Below are 18,644 nucleotides of genomic sequence, written 5' to 3'. Positions count from 1 at the left end.
TGCTGTTACAATAATTAAAAGGGATGTTGTATATAAAATGCCTAATGTTGTGTTTAGTCTCTGGTGATTAATAGTAATTGGTATTTCCCTAAGATGAGGAAGTTGTAGCTTTGTGAATTCTCTGGAGAAAGAACAAGTATGGAGAAGAACAGATGATTAGCCACTTAGAGGTGAATAGGAAAAGATGAGTTGAAAAAAGAGTTGGTGAGGGAAGAGTCAGGAATGGAGGAGGAATCAAAACTGAGTGGCTTACTGAGAAGATTTGAGTGAGATAAGGGACAGAGTCTGATGAAGATCAAGGAGACAGACAGTGGAGAGGTGACTAATTACATGTAATAATATAGTGGCAACAGAGCAGGTGGCTGGAAGCCTGAATGCTGGGGAAGAGGTGAGAAGCAGCAGAGTCCGTACTTACTCATTACTCCATTCCTGAGCACGTATGGTATTCTTAAGGGATATGAGAGTGCTGTCACGTTAAAAAGGCACATTATCACCAATTGCAGTTTCAGTTTCCCCCCTGTAGCAGTCTCTCTCTTTTCTCTGGAAATACATCCAGGTAGACCTTGTAAACTCATCACTCATACTCTACTGGTTTTCCCCACAAGTTCATTTATAATGTTTCTGTTTCAATGGTTATTTTTTCTTTTGTGTTCCACATTTACATTTCAATTCCCCATTTCCCAAAAAAAATTCATATAATCATTTATTGTGGTTGCACATATTTCTTATATGCTGGTTCCAAAATGAATAGCAAAATGTACAGATAAAGGACATCATGACTAGAAGACTAGTGGCCATATCCAGAAATAGCAGATCTACCATTTAATAGATGGAATTGAAAGCATACCTTATAAAAATATAGAGGGTTTCCCGCCTTCACCTGGTTATCTGATACTTTTAGCATACATTCAACTAGTCAGAAGATGTCCACTGTTACCTGAGAACCTTTGACCTAAAAGCAATTTTAAGTTCCTCATTTATAAAATGAGACTCAGAAAAGGTCATTGTGCAAAGTTAAAGTTATTCACCTTTCTGTAATAGTTCAGTGAAATCTACACGCACATTTCATGATAGTCTAAGTCCTTGCTGAAAATCTAGTTCCCAAATAAACTATTCTTATTTTACTTATTTGAAGACTAAATTTTCCAAGATGAGATGCAAAGTCATTTCTAAGCCTTCACATAAAAGGTTTTTAATATTCATTCTCAAACATTTATTTAGTTCCCACCATGTACAAGACACTGCATTAGGTGGGTCTTCTAAAATATGCTATATGAGGGAATGAAAAATAATTTCTGGTTTAAAAAGCCAAATTATGAAAATGTAATATTTATTCAGCACTTGTAAGATAAAAGGTACTCACCAATGCACCTCCTCTGCAAGCTCCACACCTCCCTGAAATCTCTGGTTTGCTCAGCAGAAACAAGCCTAATGCTAATGAGAACTGAGTCAGGAGTTTACCCCTTGACAGCTTTGTACTGGGAATGTTAATTCTGACCAGCCATGTCTAGGACCTGAGAGAGAGTTCTGAAGTTTAGCTGAGCATGGCTGGTGAACTGAGGGTGACTAGTGGCCACAAGGACCAGTGAGCTCACAGAGACAGGGAAAGGAGCTGTCCATGGTACCTCCGCCCCCCACCCCAATTCTCCCTGCCACAGGAGGCACCAGGAAGCCACAGGAACTGGGACTTGGGATACGGCGTAAAGAGCTGAGATGAATGCAGAGTTCACCTGGGGGAAGTAACAACAACTCCTTCTCCTCCTCTTCCTCCTCCTCCTCTTGATTTAAATTTGTGTGTGTGTTTTGTTATTTAAAGATGCTCATGAGGAGTTTCGGGATGGTCAGAGGCAGTTAGAGGAAGGAAGAGCTAAAAGTGAAATATTTCTTTCTTTTACCTCCTGGGGTCTGGCTGCCTGCTGGGCAGGCACATGCCCACACTGCTCTGATGGAGTGGATTGATCTGCTTGATGCCAATATTCAGAAATAGGAAGACCATTGGCTTCCAGACACAAACTACACACACTATATCCTCTAACCCAGACTTTGTCAGTAATATAAGGGATATTTTGACCCTGTATATTCTTTGACCTTATTTCTCAGTTTAAGAACTTGGATGAGTTATTTATTAGCTGCCCTTTTGGAGATTCCTATAAGATACACAGGGAAAGTCTTCTGACTGCTGGAACCCTGGTGTGAGTACTTTGTACTGCCTTTGCTATTTCCAGGGCTCTCTCCATATTTTGTAACATGCTTATGTACTTTTATTGCTGCAGTTTGCAAGGCGGGGGTCACCATATGCTTTATCCTTGGGGCTCCAGTGTCCAGCAAGGATTCTAGTAAATAAAGTAAACATGGAGCAAAAATGACTAGGAAGGCAGCTAGAAACCCAAGGTGGGAGGCCCAAATCAAAGTAGAGGTCACAGGGATGATCAAAAGAGAGTACAGAAAGTGCCTCCCTCCACCTGAGCTTTCAGAAGCACAAATCAAGTCTTAGAACCAGCTCAGCAAAGCTCACAATCTGTACAAGATTCAGGAAGTCAAATGAGTCATCATCTCACTAAGGCAGAATTGCTCCAATATTGCCTGGGCAGAATGTGATTGCTCTTTAAAACTAAAATATACTGGAAAATGTTCAGGAGAATCAGAGATTATAGTTCAGAATCCTTAGAAATTTTTATGTGTATAAAGTACACTTATAATTTTGGTAATCTCTTCAAAAACATGTGTGTTCAAAAAAATGATACCCCAAACATTGCCTAAAACAACTATTAGGGTTTGTGGTTTAATTTGAATGACTTATATTCTTAGGTGTGTGGTATCAGCAAAGCTGCAGAGACATAGAACCAAGTTTGGGCTTTTTTTTAGCCCATCACTGAAAGGAAGTAGTCCTGTTTTCTCTCATTTTCAGTTTGCTCCCTCTCCTTTGAGGTTGACTAATGTGGAATATCAAGAAAGAAGTCCTCAGTGTCTGAGAAGAAAGAGGGCCTGAATTTTAAGATGCTGCACTAAAGTCAGGATGTTTGGAATGATGTCTGAACTCCCTGCCAGTCTCCTGAAGTCATACTATCTGAAGTCTCTTGGAGTCTCTTTCCCGAGGACAACACAGTGGTCTATTTATTGGTTTCAGTTGCTATGAAATGACCATACCGCAGACATGAGGCTGTTGCCCTTAGCTACACGTTTCTTTGTGGGAATAATTGTGAATCACACAGTACCAAATCAGCAGCTGGGCAAGGCACAGACCCTGATTACATATTTTCCTAGTACTAACCTCCTTTTAAGATAGGTTGTGGCTATTGCTGCTTAGAAGTAATCAGAGGAGAAGGTCTAACTTTAGCACTGTCCTCTTCCCTTTCAGGTAGGAATTTGCTTATGTATATTAAGCTTTACTAAGGAGTGTCAGTTAAAATAATAGAATGGTTTGAATAATCTCTTTCCTGATTGTATTATCCACCTCACAGGGATGTTGAGGGGACTCCAGGGGCACACTTAATAGATTGGAGTCAGTGTTATTAGAATTGTTTGCTGTTGTTATTACCCTGTAGAAAAAAAGACTCAAGGGGACTGGTATTTGTCTCAAATTATGAGTATTTTTGTTTCTCTCCCCTTTCCTTATCTCCCATCCCATACCACCTTCTCCTATTCCATTGGCTCCACAGACTAGATACATTCAGACTAACTGTTGAGCACATTTCTATATTAAATTTTATTTGCTATCTTCTGGCATTGTTAACTTCATGATCTCTTCTTTGTTTTTATGTTTCATCTTCCATTTTGAGAATAATCTTCAAGTTTTGATGTTTACTTTCAATATAGATGAATTCTTAATGTGTGCAACTTTCTATTATGCACCAACAAGATGCTGGGTATGGGGATGTCTCTATGTGTCTTCCATCCTGAATCCATTTGCAGTCTTTTGTCTCTTTTTCTTAAGGCAGTTTCCAAATGTACCCATGTCTGCTGATGTTTGAAAAGGCTGTAAAATTAAAGCTACGTAATTATGAATACTATGAAAGAGGTTTTGACAACTTTTGGTGGCACTTAATTCAAGTTAAACTCCTCTCATTCAAAATAATAAGCATAATGTTACTTATTATGTAAATGAGGTGGCAAGGCAGATGTTTTTCATCCTGGTGTAGTCACTAGGGATTAATACATACAAAAGCTGAGTAGGAGGGGCTAGTGTTCAACCTGGGAATGTGAAAAAGTGCTAAGCAAGAAGAAGAATGATTACTTTGGAGCTGTATTGTCTAAAACTGGAGCCACTAGCCACATGGAGCTATTTAAATGTAAATTGATCAAAGTGAAATAAAAGTAAATATAGTTTCTCAGTTATATTAGCCAAAATTCATGTGTTTGAAGCTACAAGTGGCTGGTGGCTCCTTACTGAAGAGCACACTGTAGGAAGTTGGACAGTGGTGCTAGGGATAGAAAGGTTAAAATAGAATGAGGAATGTTTGTAGATTCTTCTCATCAACTGGAACTTTAGCTATAAAGGTTCTACAAGGTTCTCAGAATGGGAGTAGATCCATAAAAACAAAAAGATGTTGGAGTTAGGATCAGGTTGCTAGTTGAGTGTCAACTGTGAGACACAGGAATACACTTGAGCTATGCTTCTCAAACTTTAAAGGTGAACACATATCACCTGGGATTTAAAATGCTGATACTGTTAAGTAGGACTGAGGTGGAACCTGAGAGTCCAGCTGAAGCAGATGCTACTGGACTGCACACCACACTTCCGGCAGTAAGGTGCTAAAACCCTTAACAGCAGTTCCCTGATTTATAGGGACGTCCCCTGAGTTGCCTAACTCACAGAGGAAACTTTCGTCATTGCAGGCTGGTGCCAGGGTATGTTCCATAGCCACCCCAAACTGAGTCATTTCACATCAGAGTCCTGCTGCAGAGAGCAGAAGCTGCTGTCATGTTACCAAGAAGGAAAAAAAAAAAAAAAAAAAAAAAAAAGGCGGCTCATCAGAAAATATTGAGTACACTAATTTGAATCTGTGATAATTGGGCTGGTACTCTAATTTACCTTTCCAGGCACTCCATTTTTGCAGATTAAGGAAGGATTTTTTAACTAGCATAGAAGAAACGGCTGCTCCATGGAAACACAATTTGCATACATAAAAATTCAGTCTATAGAAAAATTTTCCAACTCTGGCTGTACAACTGGAATCACCTAGGGGAACTTTGCCACCAAATTAACTTTCACCCTCTAAGATTTTTATATAATTGATTAAGGTCTTAATCAATTATATAAAAATCAGTATTTTTCGACCACTCCCCAGTGATTTTTAACATGCATAGAGAAACTTTGATCACAGCCATGGTTCTCAAAACTAAGCACACATCACAATAACACTGGGGTATAGTACTGATTGCTAGACTCCACCCCTAGAGTTTCTGATTGGCAGGTAGGTCTTGGGTGGAGTACTACAGTTTGCATCTTTATCAAGTTCCCAGGTGCTGCTGCTGAACACAGCTGGAGAATCAGCCTGATTCTCAGTCTTGGCTACACATTGTAATTACCTGCAGAGGTTTTAAAACTTCTGATACTTACATTCCACCTTCAGAGATTCTCATATAATTTATTTAGGGTTTAGTCGGTACTGCAGGTTGTTAAAAGTTCACCGAGTGATTGAAAATTGAGAACCAAGGATGGAAATAAAGCAAATATTTTAGTTCCAAAGACCCAAAAGCATGGGATTCATATGGATATTTGTTACAAATGTAGTCTCAGGCCCAACCCAAGACCTGCTGAATCCTAATCATTTTGATGACTTTCTCCAGGTGATTTCAGGTACATGCCAGGTAAGAATACTGTTATCAGGTAGACTTTTACAGTAACAATTCATTCATTTTTTTTTTTTTTAATGTATGTGTTTCAGAGAAATTCTTTAAAGAAACATTTTCTGATATTTCCTAAAGTTATTTGGGACAAATAATTTAGTTCAAACTTACCCCAAATGATTGAAGCTTTATATATGTCATTGCACAAACACAAACTTGTTGGTTTCTACTTACATTGTAAGAGAAGACATTGCTTATCACAGCACAGGAAACTGCAGGCTTTCAAGTCTCAAGTAGAAGGCTAAGAGCGAGTTTCCCACATGTTTGCATTAAATGTATTATTCAAGACAAAATGCTTTTTAGGTTAATGCATTTTGATTGTAGACAATTGTACACTTCTTATTCAGTGCTAGAGATACAACATAGATATGTTGCTTATTTGTGAAACTTCATTATGCATCAGTAAGACCCTGGAGAATGGGAGTTGGGTGGGAATATAATGTCTTGAGGGGAAAGAAGTTGCTACCTTGTGTTTTCCTAATACATCTTTCTGGGTAGTACTTTAGGGGAATAGTGAGAGTCAAAGATAATTACAATTACAAAGACCAACCTGTGATATGAGAGAGCAGTGTTTCTTAAACTGAAGGAAAAAGGAATCACTTGGAGACCTGGTGAGACACAGGTTCTGATTCAATAGGCCCAAGGTGGCGAGTAAAGCTGCATTTCTCCTAGGTTTGGGGACACTTGGGGTCCAGGGACCACACTTTGAATAACAATGAATTAGACTGACTACACTTCCAGGACACTTCTTTGTAGAATCTCTTCTTAGTAACTCAAAACATCAAGTGACCTGGTATAAATAAAAGGAAGGGTGATTTTGTTAAAAACTGCTTATTTATCAGTTTGAATCATTTGAAAAAGAGAAAGTGAAAAGTCAAAATTATTCTAGACCCATTATTAATGGAAAGTTAATGGGGATAGGAAGTCATTTAAGGCAACTACAAAATAGTAACACAAATACCTCAGATGACTAGTAGGGCAAAATTTTCAAAATGTTGCAAGCTGTCTGTATGCCTGAAGTAGCAATTTACATGCATAATTAGGTGCAATCAACAGTTTTGAAATGTAATATATTTTCTGAGCCCATATTTACTTATGACAGATGCTAAAAAAAACTGTGTCCCCAAAAAAATAGAGGGGCAGAAGAAAGAAAAATATTTGCATTTAACAATAGGGATCTTTAAAAGCATATGCCTAAATTTAGAACAAAGTTAGTTGAAATTATTTTATCTTTCTTTCGATTTAATCTTCATTTAAGCCTTGAAAGAAGTTCACAAACACATTTTGGAAGTAACAAGCATGGAAGAATAATAACTTTACCAGTCAGCTATTCCAGCTCCTGTCTGAACTGACATGTGATTTTTATTTCTACATTGTAGAAGGAAAATCTGTCAAATTCAAAACTTCATTGCACAAAACACCACTGACTTTCATCCTGTCTTCAGAAGGGGCTTCATCCTCTGAAGATGGCAGATATCTTTTAGAAAATTTAAGTAAAGATTAATTAAAATGGTAGCTTCTTCCTTCTAAATCAAGATCTCCAGACAAATGCTCAAGGTGAATGCATCCTATCTTAGTCTTTCAATATAACAGACAATGTTTGTTGGGTGCTCAGTATATTCTATGCAATTTGCTAAGCACATTACACAGATAATCTAATTTACCATAATAAAAATCCTGTAAGAATTGATGGTTTATTACCACGTACTGGAGAGGAAATGGAGAGTAAATAACATCTTTAAAAAGGCATACAGCTATTTTCTTGGCTGGTACATTACTATATACAGGGGCATAATGTCATTTACAAGTATAGTGAGTCTCCGATTAAAGCAAACTCAAATTTAAGACATTACCAACCCAGAAAATAAATTCGAATCTAATTTTTAGAAATATTGAAAAAAAGATTGGGGGTAATTCAGTCACTTTTTCCTTTTCAAAATCATGTTCACTGTTGCATTATTGTAATTGGCTGATTAAATTGGCAATTTCTGTCATTCTTGCATGCAGAATCACATTGAGATTGTAGTGGCCGGATAGAATTCAATGTGCTCTTGTGTAACTGCATCTACTGGGACAGTGGGTCTTGTTATGTAAAAGTTGTGTTTAAGTTAATAAAAAGCAGACAGTGAGCTGAACAATGCAATTTTCCAGTTTCATTAGACAAGTGCTGTTTCACATTATATGCTGAGAGAAAAAGCTACCCTCTGCTAAGAAGTGAATGAAGAGTTCATTTATCTGCTGATCCATTTGGGGGCATTATGGAACTCAAAGCCCAGAACAATGGGTTCTATTTAATATTAAGCAGGTTCTTAATAACCCGCTATTTCTCTCCACAGTTGCTCCAAGGTCCCCCTCCCCCCCCCCCGACGTCTAGTAGAGTTGCTGTAGCAATTTCTATGAAGTTGTAAGCTATTCCCTAGGATCAAGTGCTGTTAAATTTAGAAGTCATCCCTATCACTTGACGATGAGCCCTGATTTAAGAATTTCCAAGTCTACCCTTGCCATCTCTCTATATATTTATAGACGCAACTCACTGCCTGCTCCTGGGGTCATCACCCAAGCCTCCTGGAGATGCCCCACTAGCCCAGGTGGACTATACTTAGGAGAAACAGCGCCCAGCTGCCGCCCACCCCGGGACACATTGCAGTAAAAGCCGGGCAGCTATATCTCATTTCTTCCTTCTCCTTTCCCCGACCCTCAGCTGTCGACCTTTATGCCAAACTCCAGCGCGCCACGAGACTCGCGTCCTCTCCATCCCCGTGGGGCCCCACCCCTCCCAATTTTAAGCCGGATCTCGGCCAACGCAAGATTAGGTCGATTTCCTGCCCGGAATTTGCCACTGTTTCCCCCTTTTCTACTCCAGTTCTATAGTGCAGGGCTGTACGGTGCGAAGCCGCCGCGGCGGAGCAGATCTAGGAACGGAGCTTCAGCTACACACACACACATACACACATGCCCGGAAGGGACTGACCCCCGAGGCGCGCTCCGCCACAGAAGAGAGGGGTACTAGGGTCAGCGTGGAGGTGGGGGTCGCTGGGGTTCCGGATGGGCTCACTAGCCACGAGCCCTCCGCATGCTCCTGTCCTAGTCCTCGCCGCTACCACCTCGCACAGGTCGGAAAACCCTCCTTTTCTTGGCCCCTCGGCGTTGGGGAGGGGGCAAGAGTGAGGGTCGGCGCTTGGTCAGCGGGTGGGCATGGTAGATTTCACTTACACCTGACATTCCCTATTCCTGCCAGTTTCCCCGGGCAAATCCCGGCGATCTGGTTTGTTCTTCCAGCAACTTTGTTCCGAAGGTTGGAAGGGAGGGGAAACGCCGCGGGGCCCCAAGAGGCGCTGGAAAGCAGCGAGGATCTGGAGGCCGGGCTGGAGAGCAAGTCCCCGGGCGGCCCCGGGGCTGGGCGCGCGGCTGGGAGGCGCCGCCGCCGCCGGGATGCGCTCTGCTTAGCGGGACTGCCGGGGGCGCCTGAAGGCCACCGCTCCAAGGACACGCGGCCACTCGCTCCTCGCGCTCTCGGGTCCAGACGCCGCCAGAACCCGAGCCGAGCGGGCGAACGGAGCTGCGGGGAGCGCGGGCGAAGGGTGGCAGGAGGGAGGGCGCGCGGGAGGCGGCCCCTCCTCGGCGAGCCATGCGTGCCACCGGCAGCTGAGAAGCCGCCGAGCGCCGCTGCCAAGTCTCCGCTCCGCTTTTGTCTTGCCCTCCAGTGAATGGGAAGATGGAGATGGATGTTGAGGGAGTTTCTCCGCGCCCGGAGCCCATCCCCCGCTCCCAGGGGGCTGGCGGAGCCTGCCAGGCGCCGCCACAGCCGCCCCAGCCCCAGCCGCAGCAGCAGCAGCAGCTGGCTCAGGATGAACTGCCCGGCGAGAGTGCAGGCGCTGAGGACAGCGACGATCCCGAGACGAGACCCAACGGCGAGAAAGGAGAGAGCAAGGTAGGTCCACAGTGTTGCCGCTGTGACATCTTTTGAACAAAACCAAGGAGCTCTTGTAGTGGCTGTTACTTTAACCCCTCCGCTCCCCCACCCCCTTACCTCGTTTGTGTGGGGGTGGGGGTGGCAGATGTGGAGAAGGCGTGGGATTCTGGGGAATCCACTGGCGATAGTGACTTTCCGAACTGGAAAGCGTGTGCTGAAGTCTGTCCTGGTTTCGGTGTTCAGTGATGTGTGCAGAGAAAAGTCTTCTGTACATGCGATGTGATGCTTAGGGCAGAGCACGGCACCTCGGGGGAGCAGTGTTGAGACCTTTGCTTGCCCTCAGTCTAACAGAGGCTCATTCGGATGATATTGATCTAGGGGAAATATGCCTTTTGGAGCTGCCAAGTGTCTTCTGAGACTCCTTGGAGGGAGGTGACATCAACCTAAAGATGGTAACAATGGGAGCAAAGTTTGGCTCCTTCGCAGAATGGAGAGCGTTGCTCAACCCAGCTCCAAGCTGTGTGTGTTTCTCCACACCTGACATTCTCTTGCCTAGGAGGGCAGGGACGAAGTGCCTGGCAGCAGATGAACCCTGCAAATCTTTTGCAGCCCTGCTGTGTCATTGTAGACTAGGGGATAGCTGCTACTTACTGTGCAGTAAGGAGTTTTTCAGGTAATTGAATTCCAGTAAGAAATGTTCACATGCCATTCTCTAATGCTGATGTTTCCTTTACTGACAGAAAATTATAAAGTAGAGGAAATAGCATAGAAAATAATGCCTCAGTAATAGTAGTAGAGCATATTTATTACAGCTTTGTCTCTAGACAATCCTGTCTCCGTACACACTTGGACTTTAGTTGTGTGTAAGCTAGCGTTTTCCATTTGTGTAAAGTGCACTTGTATTTGTTAGTACATTTTGAAAGTAGCTACTAATATTGGGGAAAAGTTGTTTCAACAGATGAGAATATTGGAACCAAACCCGAGTCAATCTACTTTTCCTCCTTTGCTCAGTAAGGAAATGTATAGGAAAATAGGTGCTTCTGCTGCTTAGAAGCGCAAATTGTGTCTGGTGAAGTGTTCCTCCTTGGAGATTCTCTTGGTTTCCGTGGGACCTTTCCTAAGATACTAGTAGATTAAACAAATACCTGAAACATGTTGGTAACGCATTGAATGTTGCTGTTCTATGTTTGGAGACAACTCACTTAACAAGTTTGGATTTGCAAATGTTCAAAATTGTTTTGCATTTTGAAACTGAGCTAAGAATCGAGATTGTTGTTTATCTACCAAAATCAATATTGTTATTTAAATGGCAGTCTACCAAGGAACTGGAATTTGAGCACACTGTAGACTGGACGGGGTGCCTTACAAATGCATACAAGATTTACATTGTGAGAACTATGATGAATTTTAATATTCTGATATCCTCAGCTTCCCAGTCGCTCTTGATTTCATGAATATTTAATTCTGTCATGACTGCATATTTACTACTTTAAATGACTGCTCAGTTTTTATGAAATAACCATAACAGAGCATCATCTTACCTAATTGAACTTTAAGTCTCTTTTGCAAAATAGGTGTGGAGAATAATTAAAACACAAAGGCGGTGCTGTCTTTCCCATATTGTTGGTTCATATGCCCTGAGCATGAGAAATTCCTGCCATCAGCAAAAATCTGCTTATTTGTTTCTCTTTGCTGCACTATGCAGACTGTCTAATGTTGTATCGGTTGTAAGGAATGAGAACGGCAATGCACTAGAAATATTACAGCAGGTGAAGAGAGGACTGAAAGCGGGTTGATTACATTTAGATAATTAGCATGTTCAGATAATTGACTATTCCCGTGATGTGATTTGCTTCATGTTTGTCTGCAATTTCTTCAGATGGAAACAAAATACTACTTTTTTCTCTCCAGGTGTTTGCCTTAAAAAATTGTTGCCTCCTTCTCTTAAGCTAGAAATCATCTGTGTTAACCCTTGCTGGTCTCTGGTATACTCCTATAGGTTCCTAGAGTTTGAGGAAGGTTGCTGTGTTTCAGTTTTCAATAATTGTTTTTGGTGGACACTTTGGCATGTTAATTTTTTTTCCTTAGCAAATCCTGATTTCTCTAGGAGTGTTTGACCAAATTATTCTACCAAAATATAAATGGAACACAAACTAGAATAAAGTGTACTGTAGTTCAGGCTGTTTGGGGTGAGGTTGGGATGGTTATCAGTTTAAAAACAGTAATGTGCAAACATGTATCAGACAACTGTTTTCTTTTTCATGAGACTAATAAGAATTTTGAAAACTAGATTTTTTAAATCTTTTCCCACACAAGGGTCCTATAAATAGAATGGGAAATAAAGTGATGTGGGAGCAATGGTATTTTTTTTTTTTTTTCCCAGATTTTTGGCTTGGTGCCATGGTTTATTCTCATGAGGGTACCACAGTTGTCTTATTGGTAAAGAAATCAGAGCTTAGTGCCACATCAGCTTGTCTCCCAAATTGCAGGTTCATGGTCATATGACCTCAACATTTCTGAAATAGGAAGAGGTTAGAAAACTGGATCAGTCAAGGGATTTTTTTTTTACACCAGAGTTTCATGGTGTGACTGGTACTTTCTGTCCTACAATAGATATGCCTGATTCCTCTCCGGCAACTGCTCTTCAAAGAAATGTTATAGCAGCTACATATCGTATATGCTTTGAATCTGAGTTGGAAAGATCCTAAATCAACTATATTTTCCTCTGTACTTTTACATTAAACTTTTATAAAAAAGCAGCCCCCTCTTGTTGCAATGACCTAAAAACATGATAATCACCTTTGGTGACCTAGTGAGATTTTTTTCCTCAGCTATTATTTTAAGACCTTCTTCCTCATATCTGAAAAGAGGTTCTAAACTGGACAAATCTCTTCTAACCGTAGGCATGATGGTTAAAATAGTTCCAAGCAAGAGACTTTCAAATCCTTAGAAGTGTTCTTGATTTTGGACTTGATCACCTTCACTTAATTGTCTGCAGGTCCCAAATATTCTTTTGTGACTTTTAAAACTTCTGCTTTGTACCAAATAACTCTTAGATGGTTGTTCCTGAAACTCATTGAAGGAATTAAAATAATTTCCTATTTTGAGTACAACTACAGTGTTTGATGCCCTGTTTTCAAGTTAGTTGCACAAATGTGTAAATTCTTCCCCTGATCCCAGATGTGTAATAGAAATGATTCTTTCTTGTCTGCTCAGCTTCATCTCATTCATGTTCATTTCTTCTGCACTCCCTATGTTCTCCACCTCTTATCCTCACCTCCACACCTCATTTACCATGTTTTGTATAGAATATATTTATAACCCAGATGTGAATTATCATATTTATGCTCTTTTGTTCAGCTCTTTTTAAAAACCTTGGCTTGCAAGACACATTCTTCTGGCTTTTGACTAAAGGGACTCTGTTACCAATGATACTACATTGATGAAAATGACTCAAGATTCCAACGTTAATCCCAGCTCATGGGTAAAGCTATCTTATCCCATCCATCTTGAGGATGTTGCTGAATATCTTACCTAGCCTGTCTGTTACATTTTTTTAAAGCCTTTGATTTTGAAATAACTTTAGACTTGGGGAATAAAATAAGACAGTTCTGCAAATCCTTTACTCAGCGTCCCCTGTTTCTAGGGGAAATCCTATGTAATCATGGCATGTATTTCACACTGAAGAAATTAACCTTTGTAGGATCTATTAGCTAAATTGTACATTTTCGTTGAGTGAATGTGCAGTATATCAATGTTTTCCATTCTGTTTTTGCATTGTTAAAGACCACCTTTACAACTGGAAAAACTCCAGGAATGGGTATTGAAGAGTCAAACTTAACTTCATGGTACCTGCCCAAATTCCATCCCCGCTGTGGGTAGCTTGCAGAGTCCAAGTGTCAAGGTTCTTGAAGCTGTTCCTCCACTGCAGTGAGCGCTGTGGGAGTTAACAGCTTTGGCAAAACTCTTGAGTGCTGTTCACTTGGGGAATGATGGTCTTTTATTTTAACTTGCAAAATATTCCCGCTTTGGGTGAGATGAGATTTGTCAGTATGCAGAGGACAGCAAAATCTCAAGTGGCAAGTGAAGGAGAAAAGACAACTGATAAAATCAAGGCAGTTCACTTAGCTGCCTAACCCCTTGGGTGATTGTTCCTGGCGTGAAGAATAGTGGGAGCCCTTTGTTTTTGCATTGTTAGCCAGTTGGACTGATTTCTGACCCAAAAGCAGAAACTTGCCTACATTAGGCAGGATATTACAGTGATGAACAAGTATTGAGCATAAAATCAGAAAGATCTGAATTTGATCTGAGCTCTTGACTTTAGACAAGGTCTAACCTTTGCTTTTCCAAACATCAGTCTTTTCATATGTAAAGTAGAAGTACTTGTAGCATAACCATCTGTGATTATTGTGTTGCATGAATGAGATAAACCATAAAAAGTTTGAATCAATGCTTCACAGGTAATGACTACCTAATATTAATAACTTGATTATTACTTTTGGGGTCCAAGTTTCTACAGAGGTAAATAAGTTGGGACTCATAAGTTCCCCTAAAATTTTAAGTTTTATAGAGGAAAAACAAGAATATGGAACATTTAGCAGCATTTCATTTCTACCATTTTAAGAGAAAGAATATAGAGAATTATGAAATCTATTGCTTATGTACAGAAAGGACAGAGAACTTGATTCTTCATTCTTACCTGTGGCATGAGACTTGCAGAATTAGGAACCTGGATTTTGGAAGGCATGGCTTACTAAGCCTGGTCAACTCACTTTCATCCACACCATTTCCTCAGACTTGAGAAAATTAGGGCCCCAGATGAGATTTGCCCACAGGCAGACCTGGCCCTTGAAGACCTGTTAGCCATCCAGGTGGCAGGAGTGCCTAAGTCAAAATTTCCTTCTCTTAAGGAATTCTGATGTGATTATATGAAATATTTGGAATCTGCTTCAGAATTTCAGAATCCTTAGTTTCTTATAAAATGAGATTAGAAGTACATATTTTTCTTTTGATTTTTGCAATTACCAACAAAGTACTTTTTCTTCCCCCCCTCAGTTCACTTCTCTTGTCTGCAACCAAAGAGCCCTAACGGGTACAAATTTGCCACCGATTCCACCCAAGAAACCATAGGAGTGTCTAAAAGCAAGGCAGTATTCTCTGTTTGTGTCCTCTGCCTATCCTTAGGGTGGAATGTAGGGACTTGCCACCAGGGCCTCCTGGTTTTCCTGATGAGAGAAGAGCAGTCTGACAAGTCGGGGTAACTCTTGGCTAAGCTGTTACCAGAAGAAAACCTGGGAACATCTTAAGACCCACATGGAAAAGCCAGGTTGGTGAGTACCAAACTTGACTTGACTGTAGAAAGGTGTGCTCTGTCATTTCCAGCCCCACACATCTCCCTGCCCCATGCATCCCATCTCATCCCACTGTACCCATTTGACTACAGTGTCCTCACTTCTTTGTGGACTGACTGAGTCCCTTTTGTGGGCACTGTGTCATACTTGAGGTTGGGCTGAAGCATTTGACAACATTTATCTTCTCTCTTGGACTCAGTCTTGCCAGAGTTGAAATCAGCAGCAAGAGAGATCTGTGTTCTTAGAGTAGTAACCTGTCGTCTTCATTTGTAAACAATAATTTTTAAAAATCACTGGAAATGTAGCAGAGGGCAGCAGGAGTAATGACTGCTAGCATGTCCTTAAAAATGTAGGTCATGTAACATATTTTCTGAGAAAGTATTGACTCCACATTAGAAGCAGCCAAGTGAAATGAGACTGGGACACCCAGACACTGGTCAGTAAGTGACTTTTTTTTCTTGGCTTGCTCCCCAAATAAAGACCTAGGTCACAGTTCGTTCACTGAGTCTGGTTGCTGGCCATGTCTTACATGTGTTCCCATGTCTCTACATCCAATCTCCTCCCAGGAGGATCCCTTACCCCGGTTACACACATTCTTCATAATCTGTTTTTTCTGTTCAAAATCGGTTGTCACATGTAATTAAAACTTGCCCTTTTTATGTATATAGTTTAATGCATTTTGACAAATGTATATGTGCAACCACCATGAACAGGACATAGTGTTTACTGCATCCCCAGAGAGTTCCTTTGTGTTCTTCTGCATGTCTCCTTGTTCTTTCCTAGCCTTTTCCAAACTTTCATGTCAATGGAGTCAAATAACATGTAGCCTTTGTGTTTGACATCTTTTGTTTAACAAAAGGTATTTATCATGTATATATTTTGTCAGGTATATCAGTAGTTGATTCCTTTTTCTTACTGAGCAGTATTTTACTGTGTAGACGTAGCACACATTTTTCTCTTCACCTGGTGATGGTTTGGGTTGTTTACAGAATTTTTGCTTTTATAAAGTTGCTATATGCTGTTTTTGTGGACTTATATTTTGCTAGGTCATAAAATGTGTGCTCAGCTTTATAAGAAACTGCCAGTCTGTTTTCAAAAGTGCTATACTGTTTTGCAGTCCCACAATTGATGAAAATTCCAGTTCTACATCATTGCTTAGATTTGGTAATTGTTGGTATTTTTAGTCATTCTAATAGATGTGGTAATATCTTATTGTGGCTTAAATTTGTATGCCCTTACTAATGTCAAGCATTGTTTCATGTGCCTGTGTGTTATCTGTATGTTTTTGGTGCAAAAAGTGTTCAAATCTTGGGCCTAATTTAGAATGAAATGGTTGCTTGTATTCTTATTGATACAATCTATTTTCATGTAGGTTTTTAGTCTTCAGAACTTTGAAGTTTGAGGACATTATAAAGTGAAGGGACATTGAGTTTCTTTTTGGGGGGTGGTTTGTGAACTAACATTTATTGAGTATTTATCATGTGCCAGTCACAAAGCAAGGTAGATTCACATCAGTTGATCTTACTTTATGTTCCACAGTAATCCCAAAAAATACTATTATTAACCCTGAGGTCACACAGCTGGTACATGGCAGTGGAAGGATTTAAATTTAAGTCCACCTGACTCTTATTCCACTTCCTCAGGTGAGACTCCAAGGTCTGTTTTCCACAATTTACTGGTTGGTTTTCCAACTCAGACTGCTTGCACTGCTCTGGGTGCTTTAAAAGCAGCCCTCAGGTGAAATAACACTGCTGGCGTTGACATGCAAATCAGAACATTGAGCTTAAGGCGAAAGAGAATGCTCCCAGTTTTATTTCAGTCCTGAAAAAGTCCTATCCACTTTAGAAGGCAGAATACTGAGAATTCTCCAGAGAAGTGGAAGGCTTGAGGTGTTCATTTACATGGTGGTACTCTTCTCTCTCAGCTAAATGATGCTGCTATGGTTACCCAGGGGCTAAGATAGGCTTAACTCCTGGATATTAGACCTCCATTCAAACCTCACTTGTATTCCCACATGCTCTGAAGATCGTGGGCAAACAATGTGAATTTTCTAGTCTGGATTCTTTGATCAGTAATGATGAAGGGTAAAAATGAGGTTATAAAGATTAAATTACTGATAGGGCAACCAACTTAACTCAGTTAAAGTATTACAAGTCCTTGTTCCCAAGAAATGCTGGATCTTGGATAAATGGGGCAGTTGGTCACCCTACTTATAGGATATAAGTAAAACAACTAGACCCTTAGAGACACTCCAGATATGAGAGCTGTCATATTGAAAGTGCTTTGGGACATGTGATCTGTGAGTTGGAAAATGACTCATTGTATTTCAGAACTAATGGTCCTGTGAATGATTCCAGGGTCTCCAGATCAATTTAAAAAACAGTTTAAAGTAAGGCTCTGGATTTGAATTGGATGAACAACATTACCTTCTTGAAGTTGTCATAGAACATTACAGGCCAGCTTCCTAAAGCTTCAACTATGAAGTAGGTGTGCTTAAAGAGCTAAAGTCTCCCTGACTGGGAGGAAGGCTCTTTGGGCAAAAACATTCACCACAGTAATCACCTGGATAAATAATCACTGTGTAATGGGCACAGTTGGTGATATTGGAAGCAAATGCAGTACTTCCCCATGAGCACTGAGTTGGGAAGATCTTTTCTTGGAAAGAGTGTGGAACCTGGATAGTGTGACTTTGAATCCTGGCTCTGCCCCTTCTCAGCATGAAAACTTGTTGGACAGATCATATTTTCTTTGAGTTCCTGAATCCATAAGTGTAAAATGGGAATAATGTGCTTTTCTAAGAACTATTAAAACTAGGAACTCAAAGAGTACTTTCATGAGCAAAGCATTTTGTAAACTTCTGCAAGTCTGTGTGTGTGTACATGTGTATAAATCTCCCCTGGTTCTATAAATGTCTTCTGTTTTTAAAAATAACCCTACTTAAAAAACTGAGTCCCCCCACCAAAAAAAAAAAAAAAAAAAAAAAATCATCAGATTAGCATTACTATTGCAGGATTTTGCACACGGAGAGCCAGGGCACTAGGGCATTCGACAGGAAGCACTGTTTATTTCATGCCAGCATAGACCTGGGAGAGTTACATCCAAAGACTGAGCCCTGAATGTGGAGAGGCAGTGCATTATATACCTTTTGCAAGCTTTGTCTCCCATATAAGGTAATAGATATTTTGATCGGGTATGCTTATGTAATAGAATTGCAACAAAGTTGTTACTGCATCGCACATAACTGAGTTATTACAGAGTCAGGACAGATTTACGGCAGAGTTGGCATGCACGCTAAATGTGATGCGTTGCCTTTTTCTGGAAGAGCCCCTACCACATTACAGGACTGAGGGATAGATACTTAAGGTACTCAGTAGCTTGTGGTCCTTCTAGGCAGGATGCCCTCAGATGATACAGGCTGGGTCAGGGATTTGGGGGTGCAGCACTCCTCTGGGGTCATCATTAGCTTGTTCTCCTATCTTGTTTGCTCTTTGGATTAACAACAAGAGTGAATTTTTTTTTTTTTTCTTTCT

The 18,644-nt window shown here is 40.7% G+C and overlaps 1 protein-coding gene across 1 annotated transcript in view; it reads left to right on the top strand.

Annotated features, from left to right (window-relative positions):
• The window catches only part of LOC306647149 (uncharacterized protein), a gene marked incomplete at its 3' end in the record, with an annotated part of 600,113 nt that overhangs the window by 19,905 nt on the left and 561,564 nt on the right, over positions 1-18,644 (top strand). The window contains exon 2 of the mRNA XM_079116162.1: positions 9,555-9,781. Coding sequence (XP_078972288.1) covers positions 9,566-9,781 — 216 coding nt within the window. The 5' untranslated portion in view covers positions 9,555-9,565. The remainder of the gene's footprint in view (positions 1-9,554; positions 9,782-18,644) is intronic.

This window comes from Sciurus vulgaris (genome assembly GCF_902686455.1).
Source record: "Sciurus vulgaris genome assembly, chromosome: 16".
In the NCBI taxonomy this organism is placed as follows: Eukaryota; Metazoa; Chordata; class Mammalia; order Rodentia; family Sciuridae; genus Sciurus; species Sciurus vulgaris.
Note: the sequence above shows the minus strand (reverse complement) of the source record. Positions and strands in the feature narration are given on the sequence as shown.